Source organism: Spermophilus citellus (genome assembly GCF_964194105.1).
Source record: "Spermophilus citellus genome assembly, chromosome: 5".
NCBI classification, from domain to species: domain Eukaryota; kingdom Metazoa; phylum Chordata; class Mammalia; order Rodentia; family Sciuridae; genus Spermophilus; species Spermophilus citellus.
Window position 1 is genome coordinate 62,773,905 of NC_138186.1, and position 15,165 is coordinate 62,789,069.

The following is a 15,165-nucleotide window of genomic DNA, read 5'->3' on the forward strand; positions in this document are numbered from 1 at the left end:
TTCCTGCCTCAGCCTCCTGAGCCACTGAAGGCATGTACCACCATACCCTGCTTGTTTGTCTTCTTGAGGAATTTGTTTGTTCATGTAGTTTATATACACTGGAGGATGGTTTGCTTATTTTGGACTAGACTGAGGCAGATTTAAACATATATATGCCTTTGGGAAGTTCAGATGAGAATGCTTGAACCCATTCTATACATTTTGGCTACAGGCATGATTCATGGAAAAGTCAGAATCCTTCATTCCAATACAAGTTCTGGGATGCCCATTTCTCCCAATTCCTGACTTCCTATAAGTCACTTTTCCTACTGAGATTGACTGTGTTAACCTCAAATTGGAAATGCTGTCTTTCTCTGCTTTTCAGACTAGTAGCCAAAGTTACTTCAGGTAACTTCAAATTTTAACAGCAATCATATTTTGTGTATTACCCTGAGTCTAAGACATTATCCACCAGTTCCAGATAAGCAAATGAGACCCAACAGCACTACTGAGGATCACAGATGTTTTGCAGATCATACAAGTTGTACCTTTGTGGCAAGACACAAATATCAGTTCATTTCTGGATTTCCACTTCCTAGGTGGGTGTCTCATTCAGAAAGGGTGTTCAATGTAGGCTTGTTTGTTAACATGGGGTCTCACTAAGCAAATAGTGAGACCCTTTCTTATAGGGAAAAAAAACAAAAACAACTCATGATGTCAGGTGTGGTAGCACACACCTGTAAACCCAGAGACTCAGGAGGCTGGGGCAGAAGGATTACAAGTTCAAGGCCAGGCCTGGCATTTGAACGAGACCCTCAGCAACTTAGCAAAATCCTTTCTCAAATTTAGAAAATACAGTAAAAGACTGAGTATGTAGCTCAGGGGCAAAGTGCCTCTGGGTTTAATACCCAGTACCAAAAGAAAAGAGGGGGGGAAAAAGGAAGTGTCATAAAAATAATGACAACAACAAAGACTGTCACACCAAAAGGGAGCTATTTGACCATTAAAAACTATAATCAATGTTTAATCAAACCACCCCACATCCTCCAGTAGTGGGTGTGGAGTGGTACCTCACAATGTATCCCTTGGGTACCTGGTATCTATCATTTTGATTCGTCCAAGATTCCCAAAGAATAAATAAATTCCACAGGACAACGTAATGAGATCATTATTTCACATATTAAGTTTGTCCTGGGCTGGGGTTGTGGCTCAGTGGTAGAGTGCTTGCCTAGCATGTGTAAGACACTGGGCTCAAGTCTCAGCACCACATAGAAATAAATAAATTAATTAATTAAATAAAGGTCCATCAACAACTAAAAAATATTTTTAATTAAAAAAAAAAAATTCTTGTCCTGAGGAGTGGGGCATGTAAAGTGGCGATGGAAAGGATAAAATATTTCTTCCTCACCCTGGATGAGTGCTATAATATAGTCCCTGATGATCCCTAAAGAAGAAAATTCAATAATCATCCCCCAGGATGACAGGGTCAAACTCCCACTATTCCATAAGTTTAAGCAAAGTCTTTTTATTATAGTTAGCACCAGAACAAGGAATCATGTGTTGGTTACCACTTTGAGATTGCCTCTAAATCCCATTATAAATTTCACTGATATTCTCTGGTCTTACCAATCCAGTGTATGAATTTGGGTAAGCTGGGTAAGCAGAGTTTATTGATTAAAGCAAAGGAGCTGGACCCTTTCTTGGTTATTTAAGACCCTACTCTTTGACTACATTGAGACCTTCCTTTAAGCACCTATCTCATGCTAAAAGGTCAAATAAATGAATATTGCATAACACAATTACAATTCAGTGAGTGAGTGGACTCTTTGAGGACTATTATACTCAGATGTATCAGAAGCACTCGGCAAACATGTGGTGGGTTACAGTAGTGGGTCTAAGGCCTTAAAGAGGGAAATCCAGTAACAGATCTAACTACCAGTATTAGGGTAGATGTTTCCATGGACGTCCTGCGTTTCTATGTCAGACTATCAACCCAGGTTCAGTGCCCCAAGAACTTCCTTTCCTGCTAAACACACTTGTTTCAAGGATACAAACCTGGGTTGTGCCATTATTATAAATTGGCAGAAAAGAGTCTCTGTAGGGAGACTGGGACTTGCCTCATTATAAATGCTAACAGCAACAAACTTTTCTTTAGTTTCTCCCTTCCCCTTAAAATACACACACACAAGGAACCAGAGTGTCTGTAGGATGAATTCCCAGGCCATAGCAACAGCAGTGTCCTGGGATCTAAGCAGGTTTTGGCTGGCCAGTCAGCAAGCTCTTTGGGGGAAGGAGACAGCAAGCCTGTTTTTCCCTTACACAATATTGCCATGAAAATAGCCTCTTTTTTGTTGTTGTTTTTATTTTTGTTAGGTTTTTAGCTAACAACCTCCATCCTCTATGCAGGGATGAAAGAATGGAAAACTTGCGTTGGCTTAAAGGTCTGATTTCATCCATTTCTTCCATTTAATTCACTCCTTCACCCAATATTAGAAACAAGGGGCAGGGACTTTCAGAGAAGTTGTAAGTTTTGGGTCAAGAATGTTTTCAGGCTTTGGTCAGACAAGTGCTAGAGGACTATGCAGAGGGCACACCCCAGGTGTGGATGCAGTTTGGGTGCTGAAGGAGCCTGCATCACCCTGCAGGATCACCTGCCTAACCACAGGTAAAGGAAAAATGGTGAAGACTGGAGGAAATAAATCTTCCTTTATGTAGATCTCTTTTCCCCTCCCCCCCCTCCACCAACCTGGTGCCAGCATGCTGGCTGGCTTCGCGCGGGTATGCTTTGAAGGCGCCTGAGAGTGAAGGTTTTTGTTTTATTTTTTGTTTGTTTTATTCAGGAACAGACCCACCCGAGCCAAGTGGGAGGAGAGAAGAAAGATGGTATGAGGGATGGAGAAAGGGGCGGCCTGTGCCCTGCAACGGAATGCACCCAGCGGAAGCACCCAGAGGTCTCCAGAATCCGACGCGCACCGGTACCACTCTCCCACTGCAGTAGCATCCCGACATGACACTGCAGCTGCAACAAAGCGGCTAGCCCTGGGTGCCCTATACTGCAGCTTCGGCCCCACACCATGCGAGAAAGAGCAGCGGCGGATGGGTTGCGGGGACGTCTGAGTGAGGGTAGATGTAGAGGGTGAGAGGTAGGCCAAGTAGGGAAAAAAGCCCTGAAATGCGCAGGACGCCGGGCGGCCACCTCTAGCGCCTCCTCCAGCGCAACCAGACAGCAAGGAAAACAATTCGCCTTCATTCCCAAACCCTAGCTGAGCCCAAAGCCCAAATGACCTACTAGGAGCCCTCAGCTATGTTGGCTTCCCTTGCAACCCTTCCACCCCAGCTAGTTCGACCCAGCATCTCCTGCATTAGCAGCCGGGGGACCCGCCCCGTTCCCAGAGAGCGGCTCCTTGTGCTCCGCGCAGCCGCCACCCACGGTACCCCCGAGCGCTCACCAGGAGAAGGGAGCCCACGATCATCGTGGCTCCAATTCCGCCGGCGATGCGGCTGCAAGAGGCGAGGGCGGTGCTGCTGCTCGCGGAGGTCCCCATGGCTGAGCCGGGGGCTCGCAGGGACGCCCGGGGCTCGTGGCCCCACGGCAGCTAGAATCGGCGGCTGCTACTGTCCAGCGCCGCATCCACCGCCGCCTCCCGGGCCGGGAGCCCATCTACCTCCAACACCCCATGTGCACTGCGGCAGCCGGGCAGCGGGACAGGGGAGGGAGGTGGCAAGGGAGCTCTGGAGGCGCTCAGCACCTGCCGAGCGGCGCGGCCGCCCGGGCTGGGAGAAACAGCCGCGGCTGCAGCCTGCGCCTCCCGGCGCTCTCCTCAGACAGCGGCTGCGGAGAACCAGGGAGGAGGGCTGGCCCAGAGAGAGCAAAGGGACAACTTCCCATAGCGAAGCCTCCAGCCACTACCAAACACCCTCCTCCGCTGCCCAGACCCGCCGGCAAGGGACTGAGTCGGGTGGCGGTTGAGCACGGGGACACACGTGGTGGCGCCGAAGGGGCGGGGAACCGGCCCTTTGTGATGTCACCCGGGAGGAGGTCGGGCTCTTTGTGCGGTCGGAAAAGGAAAGGCGTTCCAGGTACAGCTGGGAGGGAGATGGCGCCCCTTGGCGTTCGCTGAAGAAATCGCATTTGCTTGTGGAGCCAGGGGACGCCCTGCGAAGTCATGCACATCTCTGATCTAATTTTTTCTAAGATAATTCTAAGTAAACTATTTCTCCAGCCCAGAGCTTTCTATTGTTTTTGACACAGTGATTTAAAACAGCCAACGACCATACAGTAGATCCACTGCAAGACAAAGAGACTGGTGTGATGGTTCTCAAACTGCTGTGCTTTGGGACCTGGAGGAGAGTTTAAAATATTTATGGGTTGATTCCTGGATAATCAATATCTCCAGAGATTCTGACTTAATTGGAACAGGATGTGGCCTGGCCTGGGCATTGAGATTTTTTTTTAAGTTCCCCCAAGTGATTTTAATATCAGGTAATATTTGGGCTAAGGAATGCCATTAAGGAAATCCAAACCAAGAATTCCAGACCTTGAGTGATTAGTAGTGGGTCTGGGATGGTCTTCCACAGCATCAAACTCATTGAAATTTGTGGACAGATGCATTTTCCTAGTTAAAGGATTTACATTTTTCAATCAGATTACCACAGAGATAAGAAACATTCTCCACACCGCCCACCCTCCCAAAAGAATGTGTTAAGTTTTTCAGCTGAGTTCCAAAAACCTTGGTTGGATATAGTTATATAAAAGGAAGGTAGCATTCTGCTTCATTAGTAAAAACAACTAGAGTATTCTCTTGAATGGATGGCATCTTCCACATTCTGAATGTGAGAGAAGACCTTGTTTCACCTGGGGGAATGGTCTCCTGACTGTGGACACCATTTCTAGTATGGGTCAGCCATCATCTGCACACTGACAGCATCCAGCTGCCTTATGGCAAGGAGAACACTAAATTGAAATGACCCATTCTGCCCTCTGATCCACACAACTCAGTTGTGAGCTTTATGATACTGGACTCATTCTAGCTTTCCTGGCCCCTCTTCCTTCAAAATAAATATATTTTGATTATCTTCTTCAAGACCCAACTCCCAATGATCCTGAAGGTAATATACTAAGACAGGAGTCTTCTTATAGGTTAGTGTATTGTCGTCCCTTGATTCTTCATTCTATGCATACTCTGGAAGAAGCTGAAACCTAATACAGGGATTAATTCCAATCTAGTCTTTAAACATCTGTCACTAAAGAAAAGGATTGTCCATATTTAAAGGGAAAAAAAACACATAATATATGAGCTCGGTGAAATTCAAAGAAATTCTGGAAAATATCTCACAAAAAAATAGAGTTTTCGAGGGAGAGTGATATTTGGACTGGAAACTCTTGTTTCCAGAAGATCAAGGATTAAGAGCAATTTTCTATGTCTCCATGTGTAACAGTATCAATAATGTCTTCAAAAATTCAAAGGACTGTTTACTACTATCAAGATTTTTTTTTTAAGTATTCAAAGGGAGTAGGGTTAGGAGCAGTTTTTAGTTAGTCCATTTAACTTCCCATATCCAAGCTTAAATTTCTCAAGGTAATATTAGGTTGACTTTCCCCATAGAGTTGGGTAAGTCTGAGTTTAGAGTTTAGGTTACCAGGTAAGTATGAGGCATCCTTTCTTAATTATTCATCTTCTTAACGCCCAAAACATTTTTTTAAAGATTTCTTTTTTACTTGTAGATAGACATTATAACTTTATTTTGTTTATTTTTTTTAATGTGGTACTGAGGATCGAACCCAGTGTCTCACACATGCTAAGCAAGCACTCTACCAATGAGCCACAACCCAGCCCAAAACATTTTTACTTCTGTTTGCATCACTTTCAGATTTCATTACTTTCTAATGTGACATTGATCACAACAAGCAGAATTTTAATACGCAATTTGAGAGATAAAAACAGCTACTCAATCCTGTTTACTTCTAATATTTAAATAATCCTCCAATTATATAAGTGATAAATCAAATGGAACTGGGTATTGTGGTACACACCTCTAATGCCAGCAACTTGGGTGAGACAGAAGGATAGCAATTCAAAGCTAGCCTAGGCAACTTAGGGAGACCCTGTCTCCAAATTTTAAAACTGAGGTGGGGCAGGGATGAAGCTCAGTGGTAGAGGTCCCCTGGATTCCATCCCCCGAAAGTCAATCTTTAATACATTAATAAATTATGGATCATTTGAATCTTGAATAATTTTAATCTAGATGGGGTATAAAGCTTTATTACTCTGAATTTTTAAAAAATATTAATGATTTTCATTTCATTTTGTAAAAATGTTTCAACCATTAGTTACCTCAATATAGTCACATAGACATTTATTTTTCTGAGAAAAGATAAAAATTCAATGATACATAAGGAAGTTTTCTTTCCAAAGAGCAAGGAAAGAGAAGATAGGTGTTGATGAATTATAACTAAGATCAAAGATTTAAAGCAAGAACTAAGTGACTTTACTAAGACTTTGAACTTCAAATTGAAAATAATGAGGAAACTTTGCTGGGCTTTTGGTAAGGGAAGGGTATGATCAGATCTGGTTCTAAAAAGTTCATTTTTCTGGATAGGCAGTGTAGATAGGTAAATCGAGTCAGGTTGGATCTAGGAGGCCAATTTTGAGTGAGTCTGGGAAGTTGAAGACTGTCCCCTGAGGATTACTCTTTACCAAGATGTAGAGCCTCCCAAATAGGCCCCAACTGAGGAAACCATGATTGATTCCCAAGTTTCCAGACAAAGGGGGGAATGAAAAACCAGCCTCTACCTCAGAGCAAAGCCTGTCCAAGGAAGGGACATGGCCTTTGTCCTTGGAAAAACCCACAGAGCACTCCTAAGCACATTCCCACCCTGCTAAGTTGTTTATCTACAAATAACAGGAGAGATCTGCTGTGCCAGGTGTCCTTGACTCAGTCAGGCTAGGTGGGGACCCATAGCAACCCCCTAGCAGCCACCAATCAGCATGAGACAGGGAAATACCTGGGATGCCAGAAGACCCTCCCAGTAGTTTATGGTGGTTCATAATGTGTTGGGAAACCATGTAGTTCAGCACGTACACCCCTCTTGGCTTAAACCAATCAATTCAAATGAATACCCCTTTTGTACTGACCAATCACCCCTACCCAACTTGTCCCCGCCAGTGAATGTGCTAATCATGTTTTAGAGTTGTTATTTGATTTTCCCACGGTGTGTGATGATTTGCTAAGAGATGCTATGATGTATGTGAAGTCTCTGCCCTCTCCAAAGAATGGATAAAACTGCTGCAAACCCTGGGCCTCTCAGCGTCACCAGCTGCTGTGTGTGCACACGGAGGACCGAGCTAGCTCGCAATAAACACCTCTTTGCTGCTTACATCAGAAAAAAAAAAAAGTTCATTTTTCTTAGCAGGTGAAAAAATAATTTATTGTAGGACTGAGAAATCTTTGCCATAAAATCACTCTATCTCCAAACCTCCATCCTAACATTGAACCTTTTCTACTTCTGCCAATGTTGTACAATTCTTCTAGTTTCTTGGTCTCATACTCAATGCTAATACTTCATTTTCCTTAGTACATCAGTGTGCTTTTTCTATCCTTCCATTTTTTTCAGTTTTCTCCAACTTTTTATTTAAAGAATTGAAAATGTATAACTAGACACTGGAGAAAGCATTAGTGTTACCATCGTGCCTTGAACTTTTTCTCTATTCTGAATACTTTTGGAAGTTCTAGTAAAATTAAAATTTTTAGAAATGTAAGTACTGTATTCTCCCCTTATCCCTATACTCAGTGGGTGCCTGAAATTATGGATAGCATCCAACTCTTAATATACTATGTTTTTTCCTATACATATATACCTAAAATACAGCTTAATTTATAATCAGGCATAGAATGAGATTAACAATGATAATTGCTAATAAAACAGAATAATTACAACTTAATAAAAGCTATGTGATAATAAAAGCTATATGAAAGTTGCTCTCTTTCAAAATAACTTATTGTACTGTATACTTCTTTTGCTGGTGATGATGTGAGATGACCCAGTGTCCACCTGATGAGATGAATGACATAGGCATGTGACATAGTGTTAGGCTACTATTGACTTTCTGGAATATACAGTCAGAAAGAGGATCACTGAGCATTGGAATTGTGATGTTGCAAGTTGACTATAGATAACTGAAACTGCAGAAGGAGAAACTGCAGATAAGGAAGGGAGGACTAATGTACCCACTTTTCAGAATAAAAATAGCATTTGTTCACATTCTAAGGAATGATGGCTATATAGCCAACTTCCTGAGCTGAGTTATGAAGGAATGGCAGAAATTTGACAGGAATAAGTGTGAACACACAAAAGGTGTAAGAGTCATCTGAAGCCAAGCTCAAAGAGAGGAAGAACATGAAACATTTCTAAGCAACAACAAGATCATTTAATTTTAACACACTATAGATATCTACGTGTCCACTGTGTGCTGGGCACCATAGGTTGCTGCAGTTATAATAAAATTCCATCTTGCCTTTGAAGGGCTCTCAGTTTCTTCTCAGGAAAGGGTAACACTGATTAAAATAGTGCAGCTATAATACAGGTATGGGTAGTAACAATTGCCGTTGTCCCCCATAATAAGTACATACATACCTATTTTCATCTGATCATGTGGCTGCCCAGGAAAAAAGAATACATTTCCCGCACTCCACTGCTGCTAATTATTACGTGACTAAAGTTCAGTCCACACAGAATTGTCATGTGAACCAGCTCTGGTAAGCCTCCCCATTGGCTTAGTCCTAGGTATCCATCACCCATCTTATACAATATGACACTAAGAACTGCTAAGTCTAACTCAATCAATTCTAATTTGCTGCTATCTCTATCAGTTGTGCCCCTGCCCCTCCTGTATCAGGTATATCCCTTCTTCTCTAGTCTAGGCCTCTTGCCTTGATTACACAAACCCCATGATTGGTTTCCCTGCCTCTAATTGTCCCTAGATCTCTCAGTCCTACAATAAATCATATTTGCTAAGAAAAATGAACTTTTTAGAACCTAGATCTGATCACATCCTTTCCTTACCAAAACCCAGCAAAGAATCCTCATTATTTTCAATTTGAAGTTCAAATTCTTTGTAAAGCCACTCTTTTTTTTTTTTTTTTTTTTAAATACAGGGTCTCACTGTTGCAGTGGCTGGCCTCAAACTTGCAATCCTGAGTAGCTGGGATTACAAAACATGCGCCACTGTGTTTTAATCATCTTCATTTCTCCATAGTCAAGATTTGAGATTATTTTCCCAGCTCCTTAGTAAATATTTGTTGACTGAAACAAACTTGGAAATTTTGGCAAGCAGTTGAATATGTAACACATCTGTTGTATCTTTCCATTGTCCACGCCTGAATTCAAATATCCTTCGTTGTGTTACACAAACAATAACAGGTTTAATCTTGTGTATCACTAAAGTGCTGTGTCCGGGACTTGGATTAAACAATTTGTCCATGGCTCTCTTTCCTTAAAAGAACTCATTTAAGAACCCGCTGTTCTTTGGTCTAAGAAGGAATATCAGCCATTCAGCAACAGATTGCAAGATTAAGTGCATGAACATGAGTTTGATCCAGTCTCCATGGTGACCTACTACAAAGACAGCACCCTTGGATAAGATCAAATGGGGATAGAATTGCAAAGTGGGCATTGTTCCAGAAGCTTCCTTCTTTCTTGGATGATAAAGATAGGATGATTTTAAAAATAAGATGGCCAATTCCTTCCAGAAGATATGACACATCTGTCTAACTCTCAAGAACAGTGAACTAATTAAATTATTTCCCTTCTCTGGGAAAAGAATGTATAAAAAGTATAGCACTATGGAAAAAAGGAGCTCACCTGCAATCGCCTGTCACCCATGTGCTTAGGAGCCCACTCCTGTAATTTTTCATTTTGTCATAAGCTTTCCCCACTCATAGACTGAAATCATTTTTTAGTTAATAGGATAGTTCATGAGAAAAATAAATCCTAGGGGCTAGGGATGTGGCTCAAGCGGTAGCGCACTCGCCTGGCATGCGTGCGGCCCGGGTTCGATCCTCAGCACCACATACCAACAAAGATGTTGTGTCCGCTGAGAACTAAAAAATAAATATTAAAAATTCTCTCTCTCTCTCTCTCTCTCTCTCTCTCTCTCTCTCTCTCTCTCTCCCCCCCTCTCTCACTCTCTCTAAAAATAAATAAATAAATAAATGTGTAAATATACACATATACACATACAAAAAAAATAAAAATTAAAAAATAAATCCTATTCATCACCCCTTCCTGTTCTTGATAAAAGAAGATTTAATAGTTTAATCAAAAGTGAGTAGATTTGGGAAGCCACCAGATGTGGGTTCAAATCTCCATTTTACTACATTAATTGGGTAGGTCTGAGCAAGTACCTTAATCTTTATGAGTCTCTTCACTTGTAAGGAAGTTTAAAAAAATAAAACTATTGCATAATGGCTATATGAGGAACAAATGAGAAAAAAAATTAAAATTATCCTCAAATGGTTTATCCCTTAGTATGTACTCAATAAATCAATTTCCCCTCTGGAATTCCTTTTAGGGAGGATAATCTTTTATAAACTCCTCTTATTGAAGAATAAACATTGCACTAGAAAGCTTTAAATGTCTTCAGATACATTAGAATTTAGAGAAAAACACTTACTCAGATTAGCTACAAGGTGGTACTGGGAAATGTATAATGATGAGGAATCCTAGTTTCTGAACATGGCTCTGGCATTAAAGGCTGTGTGACTTTGGACAAGCCCCTGTATGTCTCTGCATCTGTTTGGCATTTTAAGCTTCCTCATTCACAAAACAAAAGAATGGACCAAATTTATCTTTTCTTATCCTTTCTACCATCAAAGAGCTAGTATATTAATTGGCTCATGTGGGATCTTTTCCCCTGATATAAGCAGTATAGGCCATTCGAAGCAGGATGGGAGAGAAGATTGACAGAGGCACTGTTTGAGGAGGGGTGTGTCCAAGCAGACATTGGGAACTGTGGGAGGATCATGGAGTTGCTTGTCTGGACTGGGACTTACAGAATCACTGGGTTCTCCACTCTTCTCACTTGTTCTCTCTGACTGATCTTTCATCTACTCTGTCATCAAACAGTTACGGAGGACTTGATTTGGACCAGTATTAAGGTGTGGGGTTGCAGATAGAACATTAGGCAAGGTTTGCCTTCCAGAAGCTTACATCAAAATCAGATACAGTGACACTGCCTGTAATCCCTGTGCCGGGAGAGGCTGACCAGCGTATCAAAAGTTTGAGGCCAGCCTCAGCAATTTAGCAAGGCCCTCAACAACATGGAGAAAAGTTACAAAGTAAAAAATAAAAAGGACTGGGGATGTGGCGTGGTAGTTAAGCACCCTGGGTTCAATTCCTGGAAAAGAAAGATGAAAGAGAGAGAGGAAGGAAGGAAGGAAGGAAGGAAGGAAGGAAGGAAGGAAGGAAGGAAGGAAGGCTGGAGGGAGGGAGGAGGGAAAGAAGGAAAAAAGAAGAAAATCAGATACATGAGATAACATACATGGAAGTATATATCACAAACGGTAATTTAGTATGAAGACATGTGACCCAAGCTATACATGTATAGGACAGAAAGTGACTACTGAGTATGGAGAATTTGGAAAAGGGTAAATAGGTCATTCCTTGAATATGGAGAAGATGAATGGATAAAAAAAAATGTGGCACATATACACAATGGAATATTACTCAGCAATAAAAGAGAATAAAATCATGGCATTTGCAGGTAAATGGATGAAGCTGGAGAAGGTAATGCTAAGTTAAGTTAGCCAATATCAAAACAAATAAATGCTGAATGTTTTCTTTGATATAAGGAGGCTGATCCATGGTGGGGTAGAGAGGGGGAGCATGGGAGGAATAGACAAACTCTAGATAAGGGCAGAAGGGTGGGAGGGGAAGAGAGGGGGTATGGGGTTAGAAATGATGGTGGAATATGATGGACATCCTTATCCAAAGTAAATGTATGAAGACCCGAATTGGCGTGAACATTCTTTATATACAACCAGAGATATGAAAAATTGTGCTCTATGTGTGTAATAAAAATTGTAATACATTCCGTTGTCATATATAAAAAATTAATTTAAAAAAAGAAATATGTATATTAGAAAAAACTGGTTGGGTTTCTGAATCAAGCAAGTAAAACAAGCAAAATCACAGAAAACAAGATGATATAACACTGCCATTTGAAACTCTTCAGCTCTGTTAAGTCTGACCTGGATGTCCATCATGACTTCTGGTCTATCTACTCCTCCCCATTTTGTTGTCCCACTTCGATTGTCACACCAGTTGCCCCAGAACCATCCTACAAGCCGTACCCCATGGTACCATCTTAAAAGATTCAAGCAGTTTGGCACAGCCTGGCCTGAAGGTTTCAGATCTTCCCCAGTGAAGATCCATCATGGGTATAGACACTAACAGGGCTGTATGCCACCCACCCAACATGGTCCTCACCCCCCAACGGCAAGCATGCTTTTTTCTTTTACTTCTCAGTACACTCAATCTGGTGTCTGCACTAACCTTTTTCTGCTTTCAAATCCTCTGTCCCCACCTTGGTCCCTTCACTCTCTTCAGATAATCTTTTTTTTTTAATTGGTTATTCAAAACATTACAAAGCTCTTGACATATCATGTTTCATACATTAGATTCAAGTGGGTTATGAACTCCCATTTTTACCCCAAATACAGATTGCAGAATCACATCGGTTACACATCCACATTTTAAAATAATGCCATATTAGTAACTGTTGTATTCTGCTGAGGGCCATTACCAAGTAGGAATGATGCATCGAAATTGCCTTGCCAGAGTACCCCATGTTAATTTCGCTGTTGACATTGCATGTGTGTTTGAGAAAGGTGACCCTACTCAAGGACGAGGGTGGATCCAGGATTAGGGTGTGTCCTGCAGTTTGAGGAAGTATCCCGCTCCTTGGGTTAAGGGCGTTCCCAGTTTAAGACCTTGGGTTTTAGGGAAGTTCGATGTTGAGGATTATTGCTGCTGGAAATAGGGCGTTCCTGCTACCTGAGCTCCCGTTGAGCTCTCGTGAGATTCAGAGAGGATTTTGGGAAGAAAGCCTCGTGTAGTAGGTGAATTAGGCGAGAGCAGAACTGGGATTGCCCCAGAGCGTGTGTGGAGGCCGGTGTGAGTTCGGGAATAAAGAATTGCTGTTTGAATCTACAAAGCTGTGTGGTGGCTCGTGATTCTGTGCCCAGCCAAGACTGCGGCAGTATTCTGCTACCTTTCCTATCCCCTACTATCCCCCCTCCCCTCCCCTCCCATCTTCTCTCTCTACCCCATCTACTATAATTCATTTCTCTCCTTGTTTATTTTCCCATTCCCCTCACAACCTCTCATATGTAATTTTGTATAACAATGAGGGTCTCCCTCCATTTCCATGCAATTTCCCTTTTTTTCTCCCTTTCCCTCCCACCTCATGTCTCTGTTTAATGTTAATCTTTTTCTCCTGCTCTTCCTCCCCGCTCTATTCTTAGTTGCTCTCATTATATCAAAGAAGACACTTGGCATTTGTTTTTTAGGGATTGGCTAGCTTCACTTAGCATAATCTGCTCTAGTGCCATCCATTTCCCTCCAAATTCCACAATTTTATCATTTTTTAGTGCTGTGTAATATTCCATGGTGTATAAATGCCACATTTTTTAATCCATTCATCTATTGAAGGACATCTGGGTTGGTTCCACAGTCTAGCTATTGTGAATTGTGCTGCTATGAACATCGATGTGGCAGTATCCCTGTAGCATGCTCTTTTAAGGTCTCCAGGGAATAGTCAGAAAAGGGCAATAGCTGGGTCAAATGGTGGTTCCATTCCCAGCTTTCCCAGGAATCTCCATACTGCTTTCCAAATTGGCGGCACCAATTTGCAGTCCCACCAGCAATGTACAAGAGTACCCTTTTCCCCACATCCTCGCCAGCACTTGTTTTTTTGACTTCAGAAAGGCTGCCAATCTTACTGGAGTGAGATGGTATCTTAGGATGGTTTTGATTTGCATTTCTCTGACTGCTAGAGATGGTGAGCATTTTTTCATGTACTTGTTGATTGATTGTATGTCCTCCTCTGAGAAGTGTCTGTTCAGGTCCTTGGCCCATTTGTTGATTGGGTTATTTGTTGTCTTATTGTCTAATTTTTTGAGTTCTTTGTATACTCTGGATATTAGGGCTCTATCTGAAGTGTGAGGAGTAAAAATTTGTTCCCATGATATAGGCTCCCTATTTACCTCTCTTATTGTTTCTCTTGCTGAGAAAAAACTTTTTAGTTTAAGTAAGTCCCATTTGTTGATTCTTTTTATTAACTCTTGTGTTATGGGTGTCCTATTAAGGAATTTGGAGCCCGACCCCACAATATGTAGATTGGAGCCAACTTTTTCTTCTATCAGACGCAGAGTCTCTGATTTGATGTTAACTCTTGTGCTATGGGTGTCCTATTGAGGAATTTGGGGCCCGACCCCACGGTATGTAGGTCGTAGCCAACTTTTTCTTCTATCAGATGCCGTGTCTCTGATTTGATATCAAGCTCCTTGATCCATTTTGAGTTAACTTTTGTGCATGGCGAGAGAAGGGGATTCAGTTTCATTTTGTTGCATATGGATTTCCAGTTTTCCCAACACCATTTGTTGAAGATGCTATCCTTCCTCCATTGCATGCTTTTAGCCCCTTTATCAAATATAAGATAGTTGTAACTTTGTGGATTAGTCTCTGTGTCCTCTATTCTGTGCCATTGGTCCACCCGCCTGTTTTGGTACCAGTACCATCCTGTTTTTGTTACTATTGCTCTGTAATATAGTTAGAAATCTGGTATCGCTATACCGCCTGATTCACACTTCCTGTTTAGAATTGCTTTTGCTATTCTGGGTCTTTTATTTTTCCATATGAATTTCATGATTGCTTTATCTATTTCTACAAGAAATGCCATTGGGATTTTGATTGGCATTGCATTAAACCTATAGAGAACTTTTGGTAATATCGCCATTTTGATTATGTTAGTTCTGCCTATCCATGAACAGGGTATATTTTTCCATCTTCTAAGATCTTCTTCTACTTCTCTCTTTAGGGTTCTGTAGTTTTCATTGTATAAATCTTTCACCTCTTTTGTTAGGTTGATTCCCAAGTATTTTTTTTTTTTTTTGAGGATATTGTGA

General features: G+C 41.6%; 1 protein-coding gene across 1 annotated transcript in view; it reads right to left on the bottom strand.

Moving 5' to 3' along the window:
• The window catches only part of TNFRSF21 (TNF receptor superfamily member 21), a 72,628-nt gene extending 68,663 nt beyond the window's left edge, over positions 1–3,965 (bottom strand). Inside the window, exon 1 of the mRNA XM_081295831.1 lies at positions 3,429–3,965. Within this exon, the coding sequence (XP_081151957.1) occupies positions 3,429–3,524 (96 nt within the window). The 5' untranslated portion in view covers positions 3,525–3,965. The remainder of the gene's footprint in view (positions 1–3,428) is intronic.
• Positions 3,966–15,165: the final 11,200 nt, after the last annotated feature.